We start from the raw sequence: 18416 nt of genomic DNA, 5'->3' as shown, positions 1-18416 counted from the left end.
GGAGGGACAACAATAAACATCAAAAATCGCAAAGACATCAGTCTTTCAAGAACTGTGGGCGGGATTCTCTGATCCTGAGGCTAAGCGTTGACGCCATCGGAAACGCCGTTGCATTTCTCGACGGCGTCAACATGGCCTCAGGATCAGAAATTCTGGCCCCTACAGGGGGACAGCATTGCACTGGTGCGGCCCACGGCGTTCCAGCTGCTGATCCCAGCGTCAACTGGGCCCTGATCGCAGGCCAGGCCACAACGCCCCCCCCCCCCCCCCCAGGGTTGATCCCCCGCCCCCTCACAGGCCACCCCTGGACCCTTCCACGCTGACTGAGAGCAGATTAGAACGGCGCCAGCGGGACTCGGGATTTTTTGTAATGGCTATCCGGGCTGAGAATCGGCGGGGGAGCCGCGTAGAGCGGCCCCCGAGCGGCGCCTCACCGACCATGCTGGCACCAATGGCGGCAATTCTCCGCTCTGCAGAGAATCACGTCGGGGTGGCGTGGCGCGATTCACGGCGGTCACAGGGAATCAATCCCGCCCAGTGTGACTACGTCGTGATCTGCATAGAACCACTGGTGACCAGTAGACACTGCCGAGTTTTGGCTCAGTTGAGCTGGACGTGACGGCATAGAAGTAGGTTGGTTAGTGAGAAGAAGTCCTTCTCCCACTTGATGCCCCTGAGCAACAGGAATTTCGAATTTCCACAGCAGCATTTCCTTCTGCTGTGTGATTGGGAAACTTTTAGCTGTCTCAGAGTTGTGGCATAGACGAAAGTGATTTTGGTGTCTGTGGGTGACGCTTCCATTCGTCAGCTTCACCACTAATGATACTGGACCACTTTGGTTCAGATTAACTGCAGGCCGCCATCGTTGGTTACTGCCAAAATTCTTTTTTTTTAAAAATAATTTTTATTCAAATTTTCACAAAAAAGAAAACAATAACAGAAAATTCTAAGAACAAAAAGAACAGACCCCCCCCCCCCCCCCACCCCCCCCCCCCCCCCCCCCCGTATATACAAGGGAAAAACAATAAATTAACGCCCGTCGTTTGCAAGCCTCGCATCTTTCTACTGAACCCCACGCGGTGGCAGCAGAGGGAACCCCGCCACCTGCCGCCTGACAAACAGCCTTACTTGCATGTACCTAAAGGTGTTCCCCGGGGGAAGCCCAAACTTCCCCTCCAGCTCACCCAGGCTCGCAAACTTCCCGTCTATGAACGGGTCCCCCAGCCTCCTGACACCTGCCCTGTGCCATCTCAGGAACCCGCCATCAATTCTCCCCGGAACAAACCGGTGGTTCCCCCGTATCGGGGACCCCATCGAGCCCCCCCCCCCCCCCCTGTGCCACCTTCATTGCACCCACATCTTGAGGGTAGCTGCCACCACCGGGCTTATCGTATACCTCGTCGGAGGGAGTGGCAGCGGCGCCGTTGCCAGCGCTTCCAGGCTCGTGCCCACACAGGATGCCATCTCCATCCTCTTCCATGCTGCCCCCTCCCCTTCCATTACCCACTTATGCAACATTGCTGCGTTTGCAGCCCAATAATACCCACAGAGGTTGGGCAACGCCAGTCCCCCCACATCCCTGCCCCGCTCCAAGAACACCCGTCTCACCCTTGGACTCCCGTGTGCCCACACAAACCCCGTAATGCTCCTGTTAACCCGCCTGAAAAAGGCCTTCGGGATAAGGATGGGGAGACACTGGAACAGGAACAGAAATCTCGGGAGCACCGTCATCTTGACTGATTGCACCCTACCCGCCAAAGACAGTGGCAGCATGTCCCACCTCTTAAACTCCTCCTCCATTTGCTCCACCAGCCTTGTGAGGTTAAACTTATGCAAGGCCCCCCAGCTCCTGGCACCTGAACCCCCAAGTACCTGAAGCTCCTCTCCGCCCTTTTCAATGGGAGCCTCCCAATCCCCCCCTCCTGGTCCCCCGGGTGTACCACAAACACCTCCCCGGACAGGCGCCAGAATGTGGCGACTAGGGGTTTTTCACAGTAACTTCATTGAAGCCTACTCGTGACAATAAAGCAATTTTCATTTTCATTTTTTCATTTTCAACAGCTCGCTTTTCCCAAAGTTAAGCTTATACCCTGAGAAATCCCCAAATTCCCGGAGAATCCCCATCACCACCGGCATTCCCCCCACCGGGTCCACCACATACAACAATAGGTCGTCCGCATAGAGCGACACTCGGTGCTCCTGCCCACCCCGGACCAGCCCCCTCCAATCCCCCGACTCCCTCAGCGCCATAGCCAGGGGTTCAATTGCCAGCGCAAAAAGAAGGGGGGCAGGGGACACCCCTGCCTCGTCCCTCGGTATAGTCGAAAATACTCCGACCTCCTCTTATTCGTGGACACACTCGCCATCGGGGCCTCATACAATAGCCTCACCCAACTGACAAACCCCTCCCCAAACCCGAACCTTTCCAGCACCTCCCACAAGTACCCCCACTTGACGCTATCAAAGGCCTTCTCCGCATCTAGCGCCACCACTATCTCCGCCTCCCCTTCCACCGCCGTATAATAACGTTCAAGAGCCTCCGTATATTAGTGTTCAGCTGCCTCCCCTTCACAAACCCCGATTGATCCTCGTGGATAACCTGCGGCACACAATCTTCTATCCTCGTGGCTAAGATCTTTGCCAACAACTTGGCGTCCACATTCAGGAGTGAGATCGGACTATATGACCCACACTGCAAGGGATCCTTTTCTCGCTTAAGGAGCAAGGAGATCAGCGCCCGAGACATCGTCAGGGGCAAAGCCCCCCCCCTCCCTCGCCTCGTTGAAGGTCCTAACTAACAGGGGGCCCAGCAGGTCTGCATACGCCTTGTAAAATTTAACCGGGAACCCATCCGGCCCCGGCGCCTTCCCCGACTGCATGTTCCCTATCCCTTTAACCAGCTCCTCAAGCTCAACTGGCGCCCCCAGACCCTCAACCCGTCCCTCCTCCACCCTCGGGAATCTCAGCCGGTCCAAAAAGCGTCCCATCCCCCCCTCCTCCGCTGGGGGTTTGGACCGATATAGTCTCTCATAAAAGTCCCTGAAGACCCCATTAATGTCTACCCCGCTCCGCACCACATTTCCTCCTCGGTCCTTAACTCCACCAATCTCCCTAGCCGCATCCCGCTTACGGAGCTGGTGTGCCAGCATCCTACTCGCCTTCTCCCCATACTCGTACACCGCACCCTGAGCCTTTCTCCATTGAGCCTCTGCCTTTCTGGTGGTCAACAAGTCGAACTCAGCCCGAAGGCTGCGCCGCTCCCTCAGCAATCCCTCCTCCGGGGCCTCCTGTCCACCCTCACCATCTCCCCCACCAATCTCTCTCTTTCTCTGCTCCCCTCTCTCCCTGTGGGCCCAAATGGAGATCAACTCCCCCCGAACCACCGCCTTCAGCGCCTCCCAGACCGTCCCCACTCAGACCTCCAGGTACCTCTCGATGCATCCTCGAACCCGCCCCCTCACATCCTCATCCGCCAGCAGCCCCACCTCCAAGCACCACAACGGGCGCTGGTCCCTCTCCTCCCCCAGCTCAAGGTCCACCCAATGCGGGTCATGGTCAGAAATGGCTATCGCCGAGTACTCAGCGTCTACTACCCCCGCAATCAGCGCCCTACTCAAAACAAAGAAATCGATCCGGGAGTAAGCCTTATGCACATGGGAGAAGTATGAAAATTCCCCGGCCCTCGGCCTCGCGAACCTCCAAGGATCCACCCCTCCCATCTGGTCCATAAACCCCCTCAGCACCTTAGCCGCCCCCGGCCTCCTACCCGTCCTGGAACTGGATCGATCCAGTGCTGGATCCAGCACCGTGTTGAAATCCCCCTCCCATTATCAGGCCCCCCACCTCCAAATCTGGAATCCGGCCCAACATGCGCCGCATGAAACCCGCATCATCCCAATTCGGGGGATATACATTGACCAGCACCACCCGCTCCCCCTGCAGCTTGCCGCTCACCATCACGTACCTCCCGCCGCTGTCTGCCACCACACTCGACGCCTCAAACGACACCCTCTTCCCCACCAGGATCGCCACCCCCCGGTTTTTTGCGTCCAGCCCCGAATGAAACACGTGGCCCACCCACCCCTTCCTCAACCTGACCTGATCCGCCACCTTCAGGTGCGTCTCCTGAAGCATAGCCACGTCCGCCTTCAGCCCCCTCAGGTGCACGAACACGCGGGACCGTTTGACCGGCCCATTCAGTCCCCTCACATTCCAGGTGATCAGCCGGATCGGAGGGCCACCTGCCCCCCTCCCCCATCAACTAACCATCACCCGTCCGTAATCCGCCACGTGCCCGCGCCCCCCGCTCAGCCCGTTCCCCACAGCGACAGACCCCCATCCCGACCCCCTCTGCACGCTCCAGCTCCTTCTTGGCCATTCCAGCAGCAACCTGGTATCCCCCCCCCCCCCCCCCCCCCCCCCCCAGCTAGGGCCCCCCTAGCTGCGTAACTCCGGTCATTGTACTCCCGTAAGTCAGCCGACTCCTGCTGACCCCGGCTGCTCCCGCCACCCCAATTGCCCACCCGTGTCCCCCAACCATTCCCCCCATGCCGACCCTGCCCCCTGCTTCTCCAGCACGGGAGGGGGGCCTGCATTCCCCCATCCCAAGCTCCGCCCTCCCGACCCAAAACGCGGGAAGACAGGCACATGACCCAACAGGGCCGCGAACTCCACCCAAACCCGCAACCAGTGAAATTATAAAAATCCCAACATGATATGATAAAACACCCAAGTAAACAGATAACAGTCCCGAAAAGCAGAAAAGAAAAGGCAAGACAGCAAAAAAAAAACATTGTCCAATAGAACCAAAAAGAGCGAAAGGATATCAAGGAGGACAATGCATCCGGGCTGTGTACAACGTTCCCCAACCCCCAGTCCAAGTCCAGCTTCTTTGCCTGGACAAAAGTCCAGGCCTCCTCTGGGGAGTCAAAATAAAGTTGGCGGTCTTTATAAGTGACCCACAGGCTTGCCGCCTGTAACAGGCCAAACTTGACCCCCTTCTTGTGGAGCACTGCCTTCGCCCGGTTAAACCCAGCCCTTCTCTTCGCCACCTCCGCACTCCAGTCCTGGTAGATCCTGATCTCTGTATTCTTACTTACTACTCCTCTCCCTCTTCGCCCAACGAAGCACACACTCACGGTCGACCAAGCGTTGAAATCGGACCGGCACCGCCCTGGGTGGCTCGTTCGGCCCGGGCTTCCGCAGCCGCACCCGATGGGCAGTCTCCAGCTCCAGGGGTCCCCGGAATGACCCCGGGCCCATCAGCGTGTTCAGCATCAGGACCAAGCAGGCCCCCAAATCCGAACCTTCCAGCCCCTCCGGGAGGCCCAAAATCCGCAGATTCGTCCGACGGGAGCGGTTTTCCATCTCCATCCTTGCCAACCATTTCTTGTGAAGCGCCTCGTGCGACTCCACTTTCACCGCCAGGCCCAGGAGTTTGTCCTCGTTCTCTGAAGCCTTCTGCTGCAGCTCCAGAATCTCCGCAGCCTGAGCCGTCTGAGTCGCCCCGAGCCTGTCCAGCGATGCCCTCAACGGCTCCAGGATCTCAGCCTTTAGTTCCTGGAAGGAGCGCAGCAGCAGCTCCTGCTGCTCCCTCGCCCACTGCTGCCACGCTGTCGGTTCCCCGCCCGCCGCCACCTTGTCCTTTTTGCCTCGCACCTTCTTCTGCTGCAAACTTGATTTTCTGGTCGCACCACTTCTAGTCCAGCCCATCCACCGGCCGCCAAGCACAGAGGCTGCATTCCCACCTGGGGAAAAATCAAATCAGCGCCGTTGCGGGCCCTTAAAAGAGCCTTTGGTGAGATATTTTCCCAGTTGTTCCCTCTGCTGCTAGAATTCAGCTTTCATAAAGGCCCTCAGGTCAGCTTGAAGCCTTTAAACTCGCCCTTCCCCCGCCTGCATGCTGAAGAGGCTTTTGTCTCTCTGCTGCAGCTCCAGCCAAATCTTTCACTGTTTCTGCGGGTCTGGTAACCAAGAAACATACCATTCCTGGGGGAAAGTACTCTTCCAACATTCACCTATGCTTTTTCATAAAAATTCCACCCCATATAGCTTAAAAAAGAGCTATTTTCTGTAACCTTGGGCAGGAGCTGCCTTTTGTGTGCACTTACTCCATGGTGCACATATTCAATTTCTTTTCATACACTCTTGGAACAAATCACTCGTGAAGGTCCTGTTATCAGAAACCAGGGAATTCAGTAAGTCATGAGTCGCAAAAACTTGGCGTAGCTTCTCTATTATAATGGTAGCTGTAATATTGCTAGTGATGTGCAAGTCTAACCATTTAGATAACTGGAAACATATGACCCAAAAAAGATTCTGCAAGGTCTACACAAAATCTAGACCAGGGATAGTCAGACCACTCACACAGATGGAGTGCTGCTGGTTTATTTGGTTTACTTGAAATGCAGAACAGGATGTCATCTTGTTCTCCAAGTCCTGCTCCATTTTTGGCTATCAAACATATGACATTGCAAAGCTTTTCATTTGGCAGGCACTCCCATGGGCTACAGGGACTTCACCTACGACTTACGAATGACCAGGAGGTCAAACAACCACACTAGACCCCAAAAGAATGCACCATCCTGCGCACTCAGCGCATTCTTGCATTTCACATATGGCCTCAGTTCCTCAACATCTATAACAGAAGGCCACCCCTGCATAAGGAATCTCTCACGCGGGACAAAACAGAATCCCTGTCCGTCCACTTTTTAATCTGGGCTGGATTCTCCGTTTCGTGATGCTGGAAATGCAAATCACGATTGGGTGAAGAATCGGGCATCCGGCAAGGAGGTTTGTGCCCGGCGCTGGTTCAGGCGCATGCTGTGGTCCTACCCCAGTGACGAGGAATGCACCCTGTGCAAAAGCTGCATTTGCATGCATTTAAATGTGATTAATGGATTGGGCACTTCACGCTCCACCCTTCTGCGATCGATGCTGCGCCCCTCTCAGGTGGAAGTCTCTGCGGCCCAAATTACTACAAGTAGAGATGGCAACTGGGCGCCAAGGCTTCGGAGGGGGATCGGAATTTTAAAAAAACACTGACAAATCGTTGTTGAAAATTGGTGGGCTTGCTGGGGGTTGGTTTGATCCAGGTGGTCGATGTTCTCCTCCTCCGTTTCCCTGTGATCAGGATAGTGTCCAAATAAACTGCCACACAGGCAATCCCTTGCAACAGAGTGTCCATTGTTCTTTGAAAAATTGTCAGAAGACACCCCAAAAACCAGATGGTTGTATTTAACATAGAACGTACAGTGCAGGAGGAGGCCCATCGAGTCTGCACCGACCCACTTAAGCCATCCTATCCTCGTAACCCAGTAACCCTCCTAACCTTTTTTGGTCACTAAGGGCAATTTAGCATGGCCAATCCACCTAACCTGCATGTCTTTGGACTGTGGGAGGAAACCGCAGCACCCGGAGGAAACCCACGCACACACGGGGAGAATGTGCAGACTCCGCACAGACAGTGTCCCAGCGGGGAATCGAACCTGGGACCCTGGCGCTGTGAAGTCACAGTGCTATCCACTTGTTCTACCGTGCTGCCCCTAAGTTCCTCAACATCTATAACATCTTTCTATTACCCTTCTATTTGAATAACCCTTGTGTGTGTTGCCTGTGACATACAGTTTTGGCTCCACCACTAACGAGCTGTTGGCTTGACTCATGTCAAGTTTGGAGAATGTCTTGCTTCCTGCCAGAGTTGAAAACACATCTTCTACCCTCAGCAATGGGTAAGTGTCCAACTTGGAAACCTGATGAATGGTAAGTTTGTAATCCCCACATATATGCACAGTGCTATCACTTTTAAGAACGGGTACAAATGGAGCTGCCCACCGTGAGAACTGAATGGACTCGAGGATTCCTAGCCTCTGCAGCCGCTCCGGCTTCTCTTCCATTTTGCTTTATAGCATAGAGCACTGTCCTGGGCTTGAAATGCGTGGAGTAACCTGAGGATCCACGGACAATTTAATGGTAGTGCCACAAAATGTACCGAGTTCATCTTTGAAACCTCAGGATATTTCTGAATGACATCCTCTGTCACTGTTGTGTGCTTTATCTCATTTCAGTTCAGCTGAATTTTCCTGAGCCAGTTATGCCCGAGTAGGTTAGGCCCATACCCTTTTACTACCAGGAACCATGTTGGCCATTATGCACAATTCCACCTCAAACACTCCCAAGTAATCCCATTGTCTCGCCAGTGTAAGTAAGGGATGGTGACTGCTTAGAGCCCCAAATCCTCCTGAAGGTCTCCTCACTGATGATAGATGCGGAGGCTCCTGTGTCCACTCCCATCTTAAGATTCTGGCCATCGACTTCCACTATAGCACAGATAGGTTCAGCGTGCATCTCACTCACATTGAACATATTGTAGAAGCATTCCTCTTCCGGCTCTGTGCTTTCCAGGTGATGCGTAGCAGACTGAGGCTTCTTTGAATTTGAAATTCCCTGGCCAGATTTTGACTTGCTCTTAGCCCTCCCAGACTTTTTAGCCAAATGTCCTATTTTGTTGCAATTGCGGCACACAGTGTCCCAGAACTTGCAATGCTTGACATAGTATGTGTCTCCACACCTTAAACATTCTATTGCATTTGTCTTTTCGTTTGCTGTCTCTTTTCTTATTTGATGCACAGCACCTGCCTGTGCCCACTATGTGCCTTTTATCATTAGATATCATCATAGTATTTACAGTGTAGAAGGAGGCCATCTGGCCCATCAAGTCTGTACCAGTCCTTGGAAAGAGCACCCTACTCAAGCCCACAGCTCCATCCTATCCCCATAACCCCTCCTAACCTTTTTTGTTTGGATACTAAGGGGCAATTTAGCATGGCTAATCCACCTAACCTTCACTTCTTTGGACTGTGGCAGGAAACTGGAGCACTCAGACGAAACCCACGCAGACATGGGGGGAAAGTGCAAACTCCACCCGAGGCCGGAATTGAACCCGGGTCCCTGGAGCTGTGGGGCAACAGTGTTAACCACTGTGCCACCATGCCATATCCTTTGCATTGTTGGCAGTCTTCTCCATGCCCTGAGAAACTTCTAGAGTCTTCTTGAAAGTTAGTGTGGCTTCCCACAACAAATAACGCTGTATGCTGTCTTCATTAATGCCACAGACCAATCTGTCTCGGAACCTATCCTCTAACACTGCCTCAAACTCACAGAGATTTGACATAGTTTGTCAACAAAAGCAGCTACAGACTCTTCTGCCTTTCGAAAATGACTGTGGAACTTAAAACATTGGACAATCACTGAGCGCTTAGGATGGTGATGATTCTGAACTAGTGCGACCAATTTCATAAATGAAATGTTCCCTGATTTCCATGGTGTTGCTAAATTCGTCATTAGCTTGTAAGCCTCATGCCCCACAAAAATACAGAACTAATTTTTTAGCCTTGTATGCAATTCCATTTGCTAGGAAAAAGTGGCCCAGCCTTTCAACATTCTCAGTTCAGTCCTATTGCCCCCTCCCCAAACTCCCTGATAGTCATTGCCATTGACCATGTTGTAAACTAGCTACTCACTGCAAAACTTTATGTTGCCACACTGCACTTCAGATTTGTTTCTTGTCCTTTTTAATCTTCGTCACCAGAAAGACGTGGTAACTTGATCACAAGAATGTTAATCGAATGCGTTGTAAAAGTGAAATATTCTTTACTTCAGAAAATATTGAGGCTATTGAGGTAATCATACGGTTTGGCTTCAGCTACCAGTATCAGCAAAACATAGTTACACACAAGCTCTTTGTGGTTCAAGTGAAAACTCATGCAAGCCCAATGACGTCCAGGCGAATGCGTGCACTTTTGTTGAAGACATCCATTCACATAGCCAAATAGGAAGATGCTTGTTAAAACACTCTACAACAGGGAGGGAAATGTTTAACCCTACCCATGCAACCAGGCAGGTAGCCAGTTAAAATGCCTCCGAGATCCAGCTTGATCCTGCTGTATCTGATTTTATCCTGCTCTTCTGAATGAGCACCAAAGGTACTTGCCTGAAGTCTACAGGCTTCTTCTGTAAACGTTAATCAAGGCTGAATACTCAGCTGGACTCTGCCTATATTTTATCATAAGCCTGATCCAGAAAGTGGCTGTTGTAGAGACAATCTGAACTTGGTTCAGAACGTTCTGCTAACCCTCTACACTTACAGTGACTTTCAATGTCCACAGCTCTTCTACATTCCACTTCCAACAGACAGCAAACAGGCTGTCCCTCTTCCTCCTGACTAAGGATGAATCTGAACATTCATGCATTGCAAGCTCGGGTTATTCAATGAAAATATCACTGTCCATTAGTGACATATTGCTGCATCTCTGAACCAAGCTACAGAGAAACTTATACTATAGGAATAGCCTCTGCTTTAATCAAATCCATAGAATTTAGGCACAGGTTGCCAAAACCAAGACTTAGTATGCACAGAAAACTAATGCAGTTTCTTCGCAGTTTCATTCTGGAACTTTCTGAGAACAAGAATCTTCCCAAGGAAATGCTCCTTTTGAATTAAACTATATTAAATTGTAATTATTCATTTCTTTTAATAGAACGATTCGAGTGTACAAAGGTCACAAAAGCTTTGGCTTTACCCTGCGTGGCCATGGCCCTGTATGGCTTGAGTCCATTATCCCAGGTGAGTTGTAAATTGGTCCAACTGCATCAGTGAAGTGATGGCTTGTCTGTGCATACACTGATCATGGATTTTTGTGATTAAGAAGTTGCAGAGGATCTGCTGTGGATTTCATATTTCTGGATTGATTGATTCCTTCTTCACTGTGATCAATCAGGCAATGTTTATAATGAATGAGGTGGGTGTTGCTGAGCAGTTAAATAATTGCCTTAATCTTGCCCTGCTAATGAGGCCAGCATCAGCGAGTGCACAGCATCAGACTTCGGGTGACTGAGAGGGAACGTGGATGGTGCTCGAGCAGTGGGAGAGACAGGAGGCACTCTGGCATTGGGGATGGGGTGGCTGGGGAAGGATGCAGACTCCAATGTCCAGGACAGTCTCCTGCCTGGTCAGAATGGTGCTGCAAAAGCACATCCCTCAGGTCCAGGTAGATTGGGGTGATGAGGGAGGAGAGAGTAAAAGAAAGTGCGAAAAGTGCTAAAGCTTCCAGTGATAGTGATGGTTAACATGTGTTTGCTCGATCTCCCTCTGTTGCTCACTATGTGTCCCTTTCAGGAAGTCCAGCTGAGAAATCTGGATTGAAGGCAGGAGATCGAATTTTGTTTCTCAATGGGTTGGACATGAGGCGAGTTCAGAACATTTACTGCATTTATTATACATATTAAAAATGATAATATATTACTGATGGGCAAGTGCATAGAGTACATACAATATAAAGCCCTCTCCATTGCTAATAATACACTCACAGGCCTGGTATATTGCAAGTTACATACCGAGTAAACCTTCCTGTACCCTCTTCCATCAAAAATTGTAAAGGCAGGTACGGCACAGGTTAACTATGGAGTAAAACTCCCTCTACACCATCCAATCAAACACTCCAAGGTCAGGTATAGTTATCCTCTGTCCCAACAAGGTGCTTTAACTTCAACTATGAAAGAACAACTCCTATTGCATCAATTCAGCATTTCCAACACCAGCCATCCTAGAGTCTCTCTGAATGAAATTGACAGATGAGGAGCAAGTGGGAGTTGCACCTTATTGGAACTGGGTTGTTACTTTCGAACGTAAGAGAATTGTAAAATTAATCTTGATTGGGTCTGATCATGGACCCCTGAATATTGTGTCCACTAGTTTTCAGCTCTCCTGTGACTAAACAGTTTGTTTCATTTATGTGTGCATGTGAAATTAAACCCTGCCACAGTGACCAATGATGTGATTGCCTGGTTTGCTTGCTTATATTTTAGAAACTGCTCCCATGAGAAGGTGGTGGCCATGTTACAAGGTAGTGGAGCCATGCCCACTCTCGTGGTGGAAGATGGTCCTTTTAATTACCCCCTTGGTAAGTGTAAACATTGCTAAACATCATGAGTGACTGTAGTGCTGTTTCATTGTGATGTACAACTGGATTTTCCTCATCTTTGGCAGGAACTCCAGATAAACTGGAGAGAGAGAGGCTTTGTTCTGAAGGCATGACAGCTGATTAGGAGACCCACCTGAAGAAGTTCTCAGTGATGTGCTTAACACAACTCTTAACTCAATGCTTCCATAGCATTTACTCCAGTGGTGTTACGGAGCTCAATTTCCGACCCTAAATCATTATTTAGCAGGAAAACTGTGTAAATGGGCATAGTAAGAAGTCTTACAAAACCAGGTTAAAGTCCAACAGATTTATTTGGAATCACTAGGTTTCGGAGGGCAGTTCCTTCATCAGATGTCCTGCATACTCATCTTTATTAAAGCTTCGGAGGCACCGAGACCAAAAGAGCTGAGATATTTCTGAAAGGTCACGTGTCTCTCCACCTACATTCCCTTCCTGTGTTAGCGACATAATTTAATGATCACTGGAAACAGAATTCTGTTTGATGTGAGAATGTTCCTGCTTTCAAGTATCTACAAAATATGACAGTAGATATGGAGTGTTGTTTTCGCTATTTGCTGCCTGATAGCACCTTCTGCTGGACAATATTTGTCTGCCACTTACCATTTTACAAATGCACTTTAGTGTTTCTGATGACAGAGTTGCTTGACCAGGTTGTTATGGTGGATATAATTAATGCGTTTAGTTCTTATGTTTGAACAGATTTTTCTCCCAAATGGCCAACAAATGGGGCCTGGTGGGCAGAAAAAGGGCAAGTATTGAAAATATGTTTATATTCAACGTTTGGATGTATGCGTGAATTCTGTTAGGTAGGAAGTTTCTCACAATGTCAGGATTTCCCAAATCTCTTTACAGCCAATGGGCAGAATTTTACGTTCCAAGGGCGGGTGCACACCCTACCTGGAAGCGCATGAAATCGCACGAAAATATATTGAGTGTGCATCCCGACACCATTGCACACTCATGTGATATTTCAATCGGCAGGGACAAGTGTGGATCGGATGCACGCCTGCTGACATTTGGAGAATTAAAAGCGCTATTGTCCAGAATATTACTTTGCCCATGTGATTTTTAGATCGGCGCATGGGCAACACGACAGGCAGCCAATCTGCTTTTGCCGTTTGTCGTCTGAGGGCGGGATAACAATGGGCAGGAGCAAACAGGCTGAGTTGATCAGAGGCATTGGGAGTTTGGTGAGGATTTAGTTTGAAGTCTTGGGAACATTTTCACAATTTTCTTCGGAGGTTTGTACATCTAGTCTGGAGCTTTCAGGACATTCCAGTCTTGTGACATCTGAGAATTGATATCCTTTGGAACTCTCCGTGCGCGGGACAGCCCCATTTGTTGTCTCTGCTGATGGATGCAGCCTATTCAGCAGGGAGCACCTCCCTTGAGGAGGCAGGCAGGGGACAGAGAGGAGGCCAGCTGGTTGCAGGCATCACTTTTAGAGCAGAGGCACAGGGTGTTTAGGGCCAGCAGGGAGGGCAAAGACCATGTCCCTGGATCTGAGGACACTGTGGAGCTTCTGCGAGATGGGGAGTATTGTGGATAGCACATATAGTGAGGTGGTCATACCGCAGGCTCAGACTCCACAGGCAGGAAGGGAATGGATGACCACCAGGCAGAGCAAGAGGGCTAGGCGCCAAGTCTGGCTCTGCTGGACAGCAGGGGAGGAAAAGGGCAAAGTGAGCTATAGTGGTGGGGGATTCAATAGTGAGGAGAACTGACAGGCGTTTCTGTGGCTACAAGCACGACTCCGGAATGATATGTTGTCTCCCTGGTGCCAGGGTCAAAGATGTCTCAGAGCGACTATAGGGCATTCTGAAAGAGGAGGGTGAACAGCCAGAGGTCATAGTACAGGTACAAATTGTGGTGATATGAGTGGGAGCACTGCCATTGGTGCAGAGCATTGGTTTCCCATTGGCTCTGGCTGGTCATGTGCCTCTTGTCTGATTGGCTGGGACTAGTCATGTGACTGCTCACCAATTGGTCGAGAGGCAAGTAGACCCCGCCTCCGAGGCGGGGTATAAGTACCCAGGTTTCCCGGCGGTTGGCCTTTCTCTGTCGTCGACCACCGGGCTAACAACTTGCTGATTATAGCCACAGTTTGGATCTTCGTCGTGTCTCGCGTCCAATTGATGGTACATCACAAATGACATAGCTGGAAAGAGGGGTGAGGTCCTACAACATGAATTTAGGGAGTTAGGCAGAAGGTTAAAAAACAGGACCTCTAATGTTCGGATATCGATATTACTTCCTGTGCCATGGGTGAGTGAGTATAGAAATAAGAGGATAGGTCAGATAAACGTGTGGCTAGAGGGATGGTGCAGGAGGGAGGGCTTTAGATACTGGATCATTGGGATTGCTTCGGGGCAGTTGGGACCTGTTTAAGTGGGGTAGGTTGCACTTGAATTGGAGGGGGACAAATATCGTAGCAGGGAGTTTTGTTCATTCTACTGAAATTGAAAGGGGAATGGGATCCAAAGTAACAGTGAGAGTGGGTGAGAAGATTGAGTCAAACATAATTTTTATTCTTGTCACAAGAGGCTTACATTAACACTGCAATGAAGTTACTGTGAAAATCATGAATGAAAATGAAATTAAAATCGCTTATTGTCACAAGTGAAAAAGTGAAAGTTACTGTGTCACAAGTTACTGTGAAAAGCCCCTAATCGCCACATTCCGGTGCCTGTTCGGGAGGCTGGTATGGGAATTGAACCGCGCTGCTGGCCTGCCTTGGTCTGCTTTAAACGCCAGCTCTTTAGCCCTGTGCTAAACCATCTCCTAGAGGATAAACCAGGCAAGTCCTGTGGGCAGAGTAGAGAGGGGTATGATGAGGCACATGGGACGATTGGTAGGCTAAACTGCATTTATTTCAATGCAAGGAGCCTGACTGGTAAGACTGATGAATTCAGAGGGTTGATCTGAATTATGGCATTATTGCAGAAAAGGTTGAAAGAAGGGCAGGACTGGCAACTGAATGTTCCAGAGTATGGAAGTTTCAGGCGTGAAAAAAGTGGAAGTAAAAGAGGAAGAGGAATTGCATTATTGATTAGGGAGAACATCTCAGCAGTACTCATGGATGATATTTTAGTAGTTCTTCAAATGAGAACCCTGAATGTCAAGGAATACCCAGGGTTGGATAAGGGAAAAAAGAAGGAGTCTTATGGCAGTTACTGCGGGCCAAAACACCAGAAGCCCCAGAGGAATATAGAAAGTGCAAGGGGGTTACTTAAGATAGAAATTAGGAGGGTGAAGAGGGGGTGTGAAAAAGCACTGGCAGGTAAAATAAAGGAAAATCTAAAGGTGTTTTATAAGTATATTAAGGGCAGCAGGTTGACCAGGATAAGAGTAGGGCCCATTAGGGACCAGTGTGACAATTTGTGTGTGGGACTGGAAGATCTAGGTGAGGATTTAAATGAGTACCTTGCATCTGTGTTCACTATGGAAAAGGATAATGTAGGTATAGAAGTCAGGGAGGCACATTTGTGATTTACTTGAACGACTTAACATTGAGAAGGAGGAGGTATTAACAGTTTTAATGGGCCTAAAAATAGATAAATCCTCAGGGTCAAGTGAGATGTATCCCAGGTTGCTGTGGGAGGCAAGGGAGGCCACAGGAGAGGTGCCAGAGGACTGGAGGACACTAATGTGGTGCCATTATTCAAGAAATTGCAGGCCAGTGAGTCTAACTTCAGTGGTACAGAAACTACTGGAAAAAATTCTGAGGGACAGAATGAATCTCCACTTGGAGAGGCAAGGATTAATCAAGGATAGTCAGCAGGGTTTTGTCAAAGGGAGATCATGTCTTACAAATTTGATTGAATTTTTTGAGGAGGTGACTGGGTGTGTAGATGAGGGTAGTGCGGTTAATGTAGTTTACATGGACTTTAGTAAGGCTTTTGACAAGGTCCCACATAGGAGGCGGGTGAAGAAGGGAATCCAGAGCAATTGGCAAGCTGGATCCAAAACTGGCTTAGTGTTTGGAGGCAGAGGGTGATGGTAGTAGATTGCTTCTGTGACTGGAAGCCTGTGTCCGGTAGTATTCCACAGGGATCAGTGCTGAATCCCTTGTTGTTTGTAGTATACATTAATGATCTAGATGTGAATATAAGAGGTATGATAAGTAAGTTCGCAGATGACACAAAAATTGGTGGTTTGGTAAATAGTGATGAGCAATGCCTTGGATTACAGGATAATATAGACGGTCTGGTTAGATGAGCAGAAAGAAGACTGGCAAATGCAATTTAACCTTGAAAAGTGTGAGGTAATGCATTTTGGAAGGACTAACAAGGCAAGGGAATACACAATGAATGGTCGGACTCTAGGAAGTCCAGAGGATCAAAGGGTCCTTGATGTGCAGGTTCACAGATTTCTGAAGATGGCAGAACAGGTAGATATGGTGGTTAAGAAAGCCTATGGGATTCTTGCCTTTATTAAACAAGGGATTGAATATAAGAGCAGGGAGGTTATGCTTGAGCTGTATAAAACACTGGTTAGGTCCTAGCTGGAGTATTGTGTACAGTCCTGGTCATCACACTATAGAAAGGAAGTGATTGCATTGGAGAGGGTGCAGAGGAGATTCACTAGGACGTTGCCTGGGCTGAATCATTTCAGCTATCACGGGAGATTGGATAGGCTGGGGTTGTTTTCCCTGGAGCAGAGAAAGCTAAGGGGGACCTGATTGAGGTGTATAAAATTATGAGGAACATAGGGTGGATGGAAAGCTACTTTTTCCCCTTAGTGGAGGAGTCAATAACCGGGGGGGGGGGGGGGGGGGGGCAGAGACGTTTCACCCAGAGGGTGATTGGAATCTTGGAACTCACTGCCTGAAAGGATGGTAGAGGTGGGAACCCTCATAACGTTTAAGAAGTATGTAGATGAGCACTTGAAATGGCACAGCATACAAGGCTACTGACCAAGTGTTGGAAAATGGGATTAGAATAGTTAGGTGCTTGATGGTCAGCTTGGACACGATGGACCAAAGAGCCTCTTTCTGTACTGTAATAATCTATGACTCTATGATCCAATGTGTTTCACATTGGTTGCTACTTAAGGGGCAAGCCATCAAAATATTGCAATTGTTAATTGATCTCGTGTGGGACTGGGAAACCTGGTCGCTTCTAGTCCTGCCCACCTTGCGCATGTGTCACCCATAGAATTATGGCCAATGAATGACTATTGAAGTGTAGTTGCTGTCCTCATGGAGGAAGAGAGAAATGCAGGGGGTACAGTCTGCATATGAATGACCATTATTGAAGGTTTCTAGTCTGGTCAAAGTATAAATTATAGTTCATGGCTGTAAATGTTGTTTTAAGTCCCAGTGGAACAATCCAGTAGCCCAGTTCTTCCCTCTTTTATGGCCTAGATTGACTTACCTATGTACTATGCACATAGATTCCCCCAAGCTGTCCCAGTGGCCCTGGTCAACAGAAGATATTCAGTAGCAGTTATGTTCTTCTGTTCAACGTAAATCTACCTGCCATCTAACAAGGATTAGTGAAACAATAATGCGGGACCTTTATTTGAAGATACAACTATATAGCTACGAGCTAACTAGGAGGCAAAGAATTTGGGTGCGATTCAACAGTCGCATTGTGCTTGGCACAGATCCAGGTACACTGAATGAATAGCGGGAGAGGCCAAAATCGAGATTTGTGCCCGGTGCAAACCATTTTGTAATTCACCCGGCCGGCTCCCAATGGTGAGTTCCGTATCTCGCCCACAAATGGCGAGAATATAATGAACCCTAATTTGCATTCATTTCAATCTCATTAACAAGATTGAAGTTGAATGCAGTGGCCTCCTGGGAATTACCCGACTCCAAGCGGGAAGTCATGCAGGCATCATACTTGTCCTCCTGTTCAAAAACGGGAAGCTGGTGCAAATGCTTCTGAGGGAAGTGAGGAGGTGCATAGCCCTTTCCATTTTCCAGGGCACTGGAGCTGCTGCCTCAGAGGTGTGGGTGCTGGTGGGCCCTTCAGGGGAATTGAACCTGGTCAGGGGGCTGGAGCGTTCCAGGTCGGGGATTGCTCCGGGCCAGGGGGGTGAGAGGTTTTGCGTCTGGGAGGCCTTAAGTCGTTTTTAAATACTGTGGAGACCCATAAATGGGGTAACCACAGCTGCAACCTGTCTGTCCTCCCAAACTCTTCCAAGGCAGAACCCTGCTGCAGTTTCCCACCTGCAAATCAATTTCATCCTGTTTGTCTGTGAGCAACCTCAAGCTTCACAGCTGAAGGCTATCTCAAATAAGGAATTAGCCTTGTTAGTTGTGAGAGCACTTCATACTCCTGAACTCCGAAGTGCCTCTTTGAAGGCATTGTGCCATGTCTCGGGGGATGATCAGTACATTGCATGCCGAGCAACCTTAGATGCCTGAACAGTGTGCCTGTACTCTAGGAGCGTCAGCACCATAGA

The 18416-nt window shown here is 49.4% G+C and overlaps 1 protein-coding gene across 1 annotated transcript in view; it reads left to right on the top strand.

The window, feature by feature from the left end:
- LOC119978118 (delphilin-like) overlaps positions 1 to 18416 on the top strand; it is a 202580-nt gene that overhangs the window by 77612 nt on the left and 106552 nt on the right. Inside the window, exons 5-7 of the mRNA XM_038819519.1 lie at positions 10539 to 10624; positions 11177 to 11246; positions 11866 to 11960. Coding sequence (XP_038675447.1) covers positions 10539 to 10624; positions 11177 to 11246; positions 11866 to 11960 — 251 coding nt within the window. The remainder of the gene's footprint in view (positions 1 to 10538; positions 10625 to 11176; positions 11247 to 11865; positions 11961 to 18416) is intronic.

Source organism: Scyliorhinus canicula, chromosome 15 (assembly GCF_902713615.1).
Source record: "Scyliorhinus canicula chromosome 15, sScyCan1.1, whole genome shotgun sequence".
Taxonomy (NCBI): domain Eukaryota; kingdom Metazoa; phylum Chordata; class Chondrichthyes; order Carcharhiniformes; family Scyliorhinidae; genus Scyliorhinus; species Scyliorhinus canicula.
Note: the sequence above shows the minus strand (reverse complement) of the source record. Positions and strands in the feature narration are given on the sequence as shown.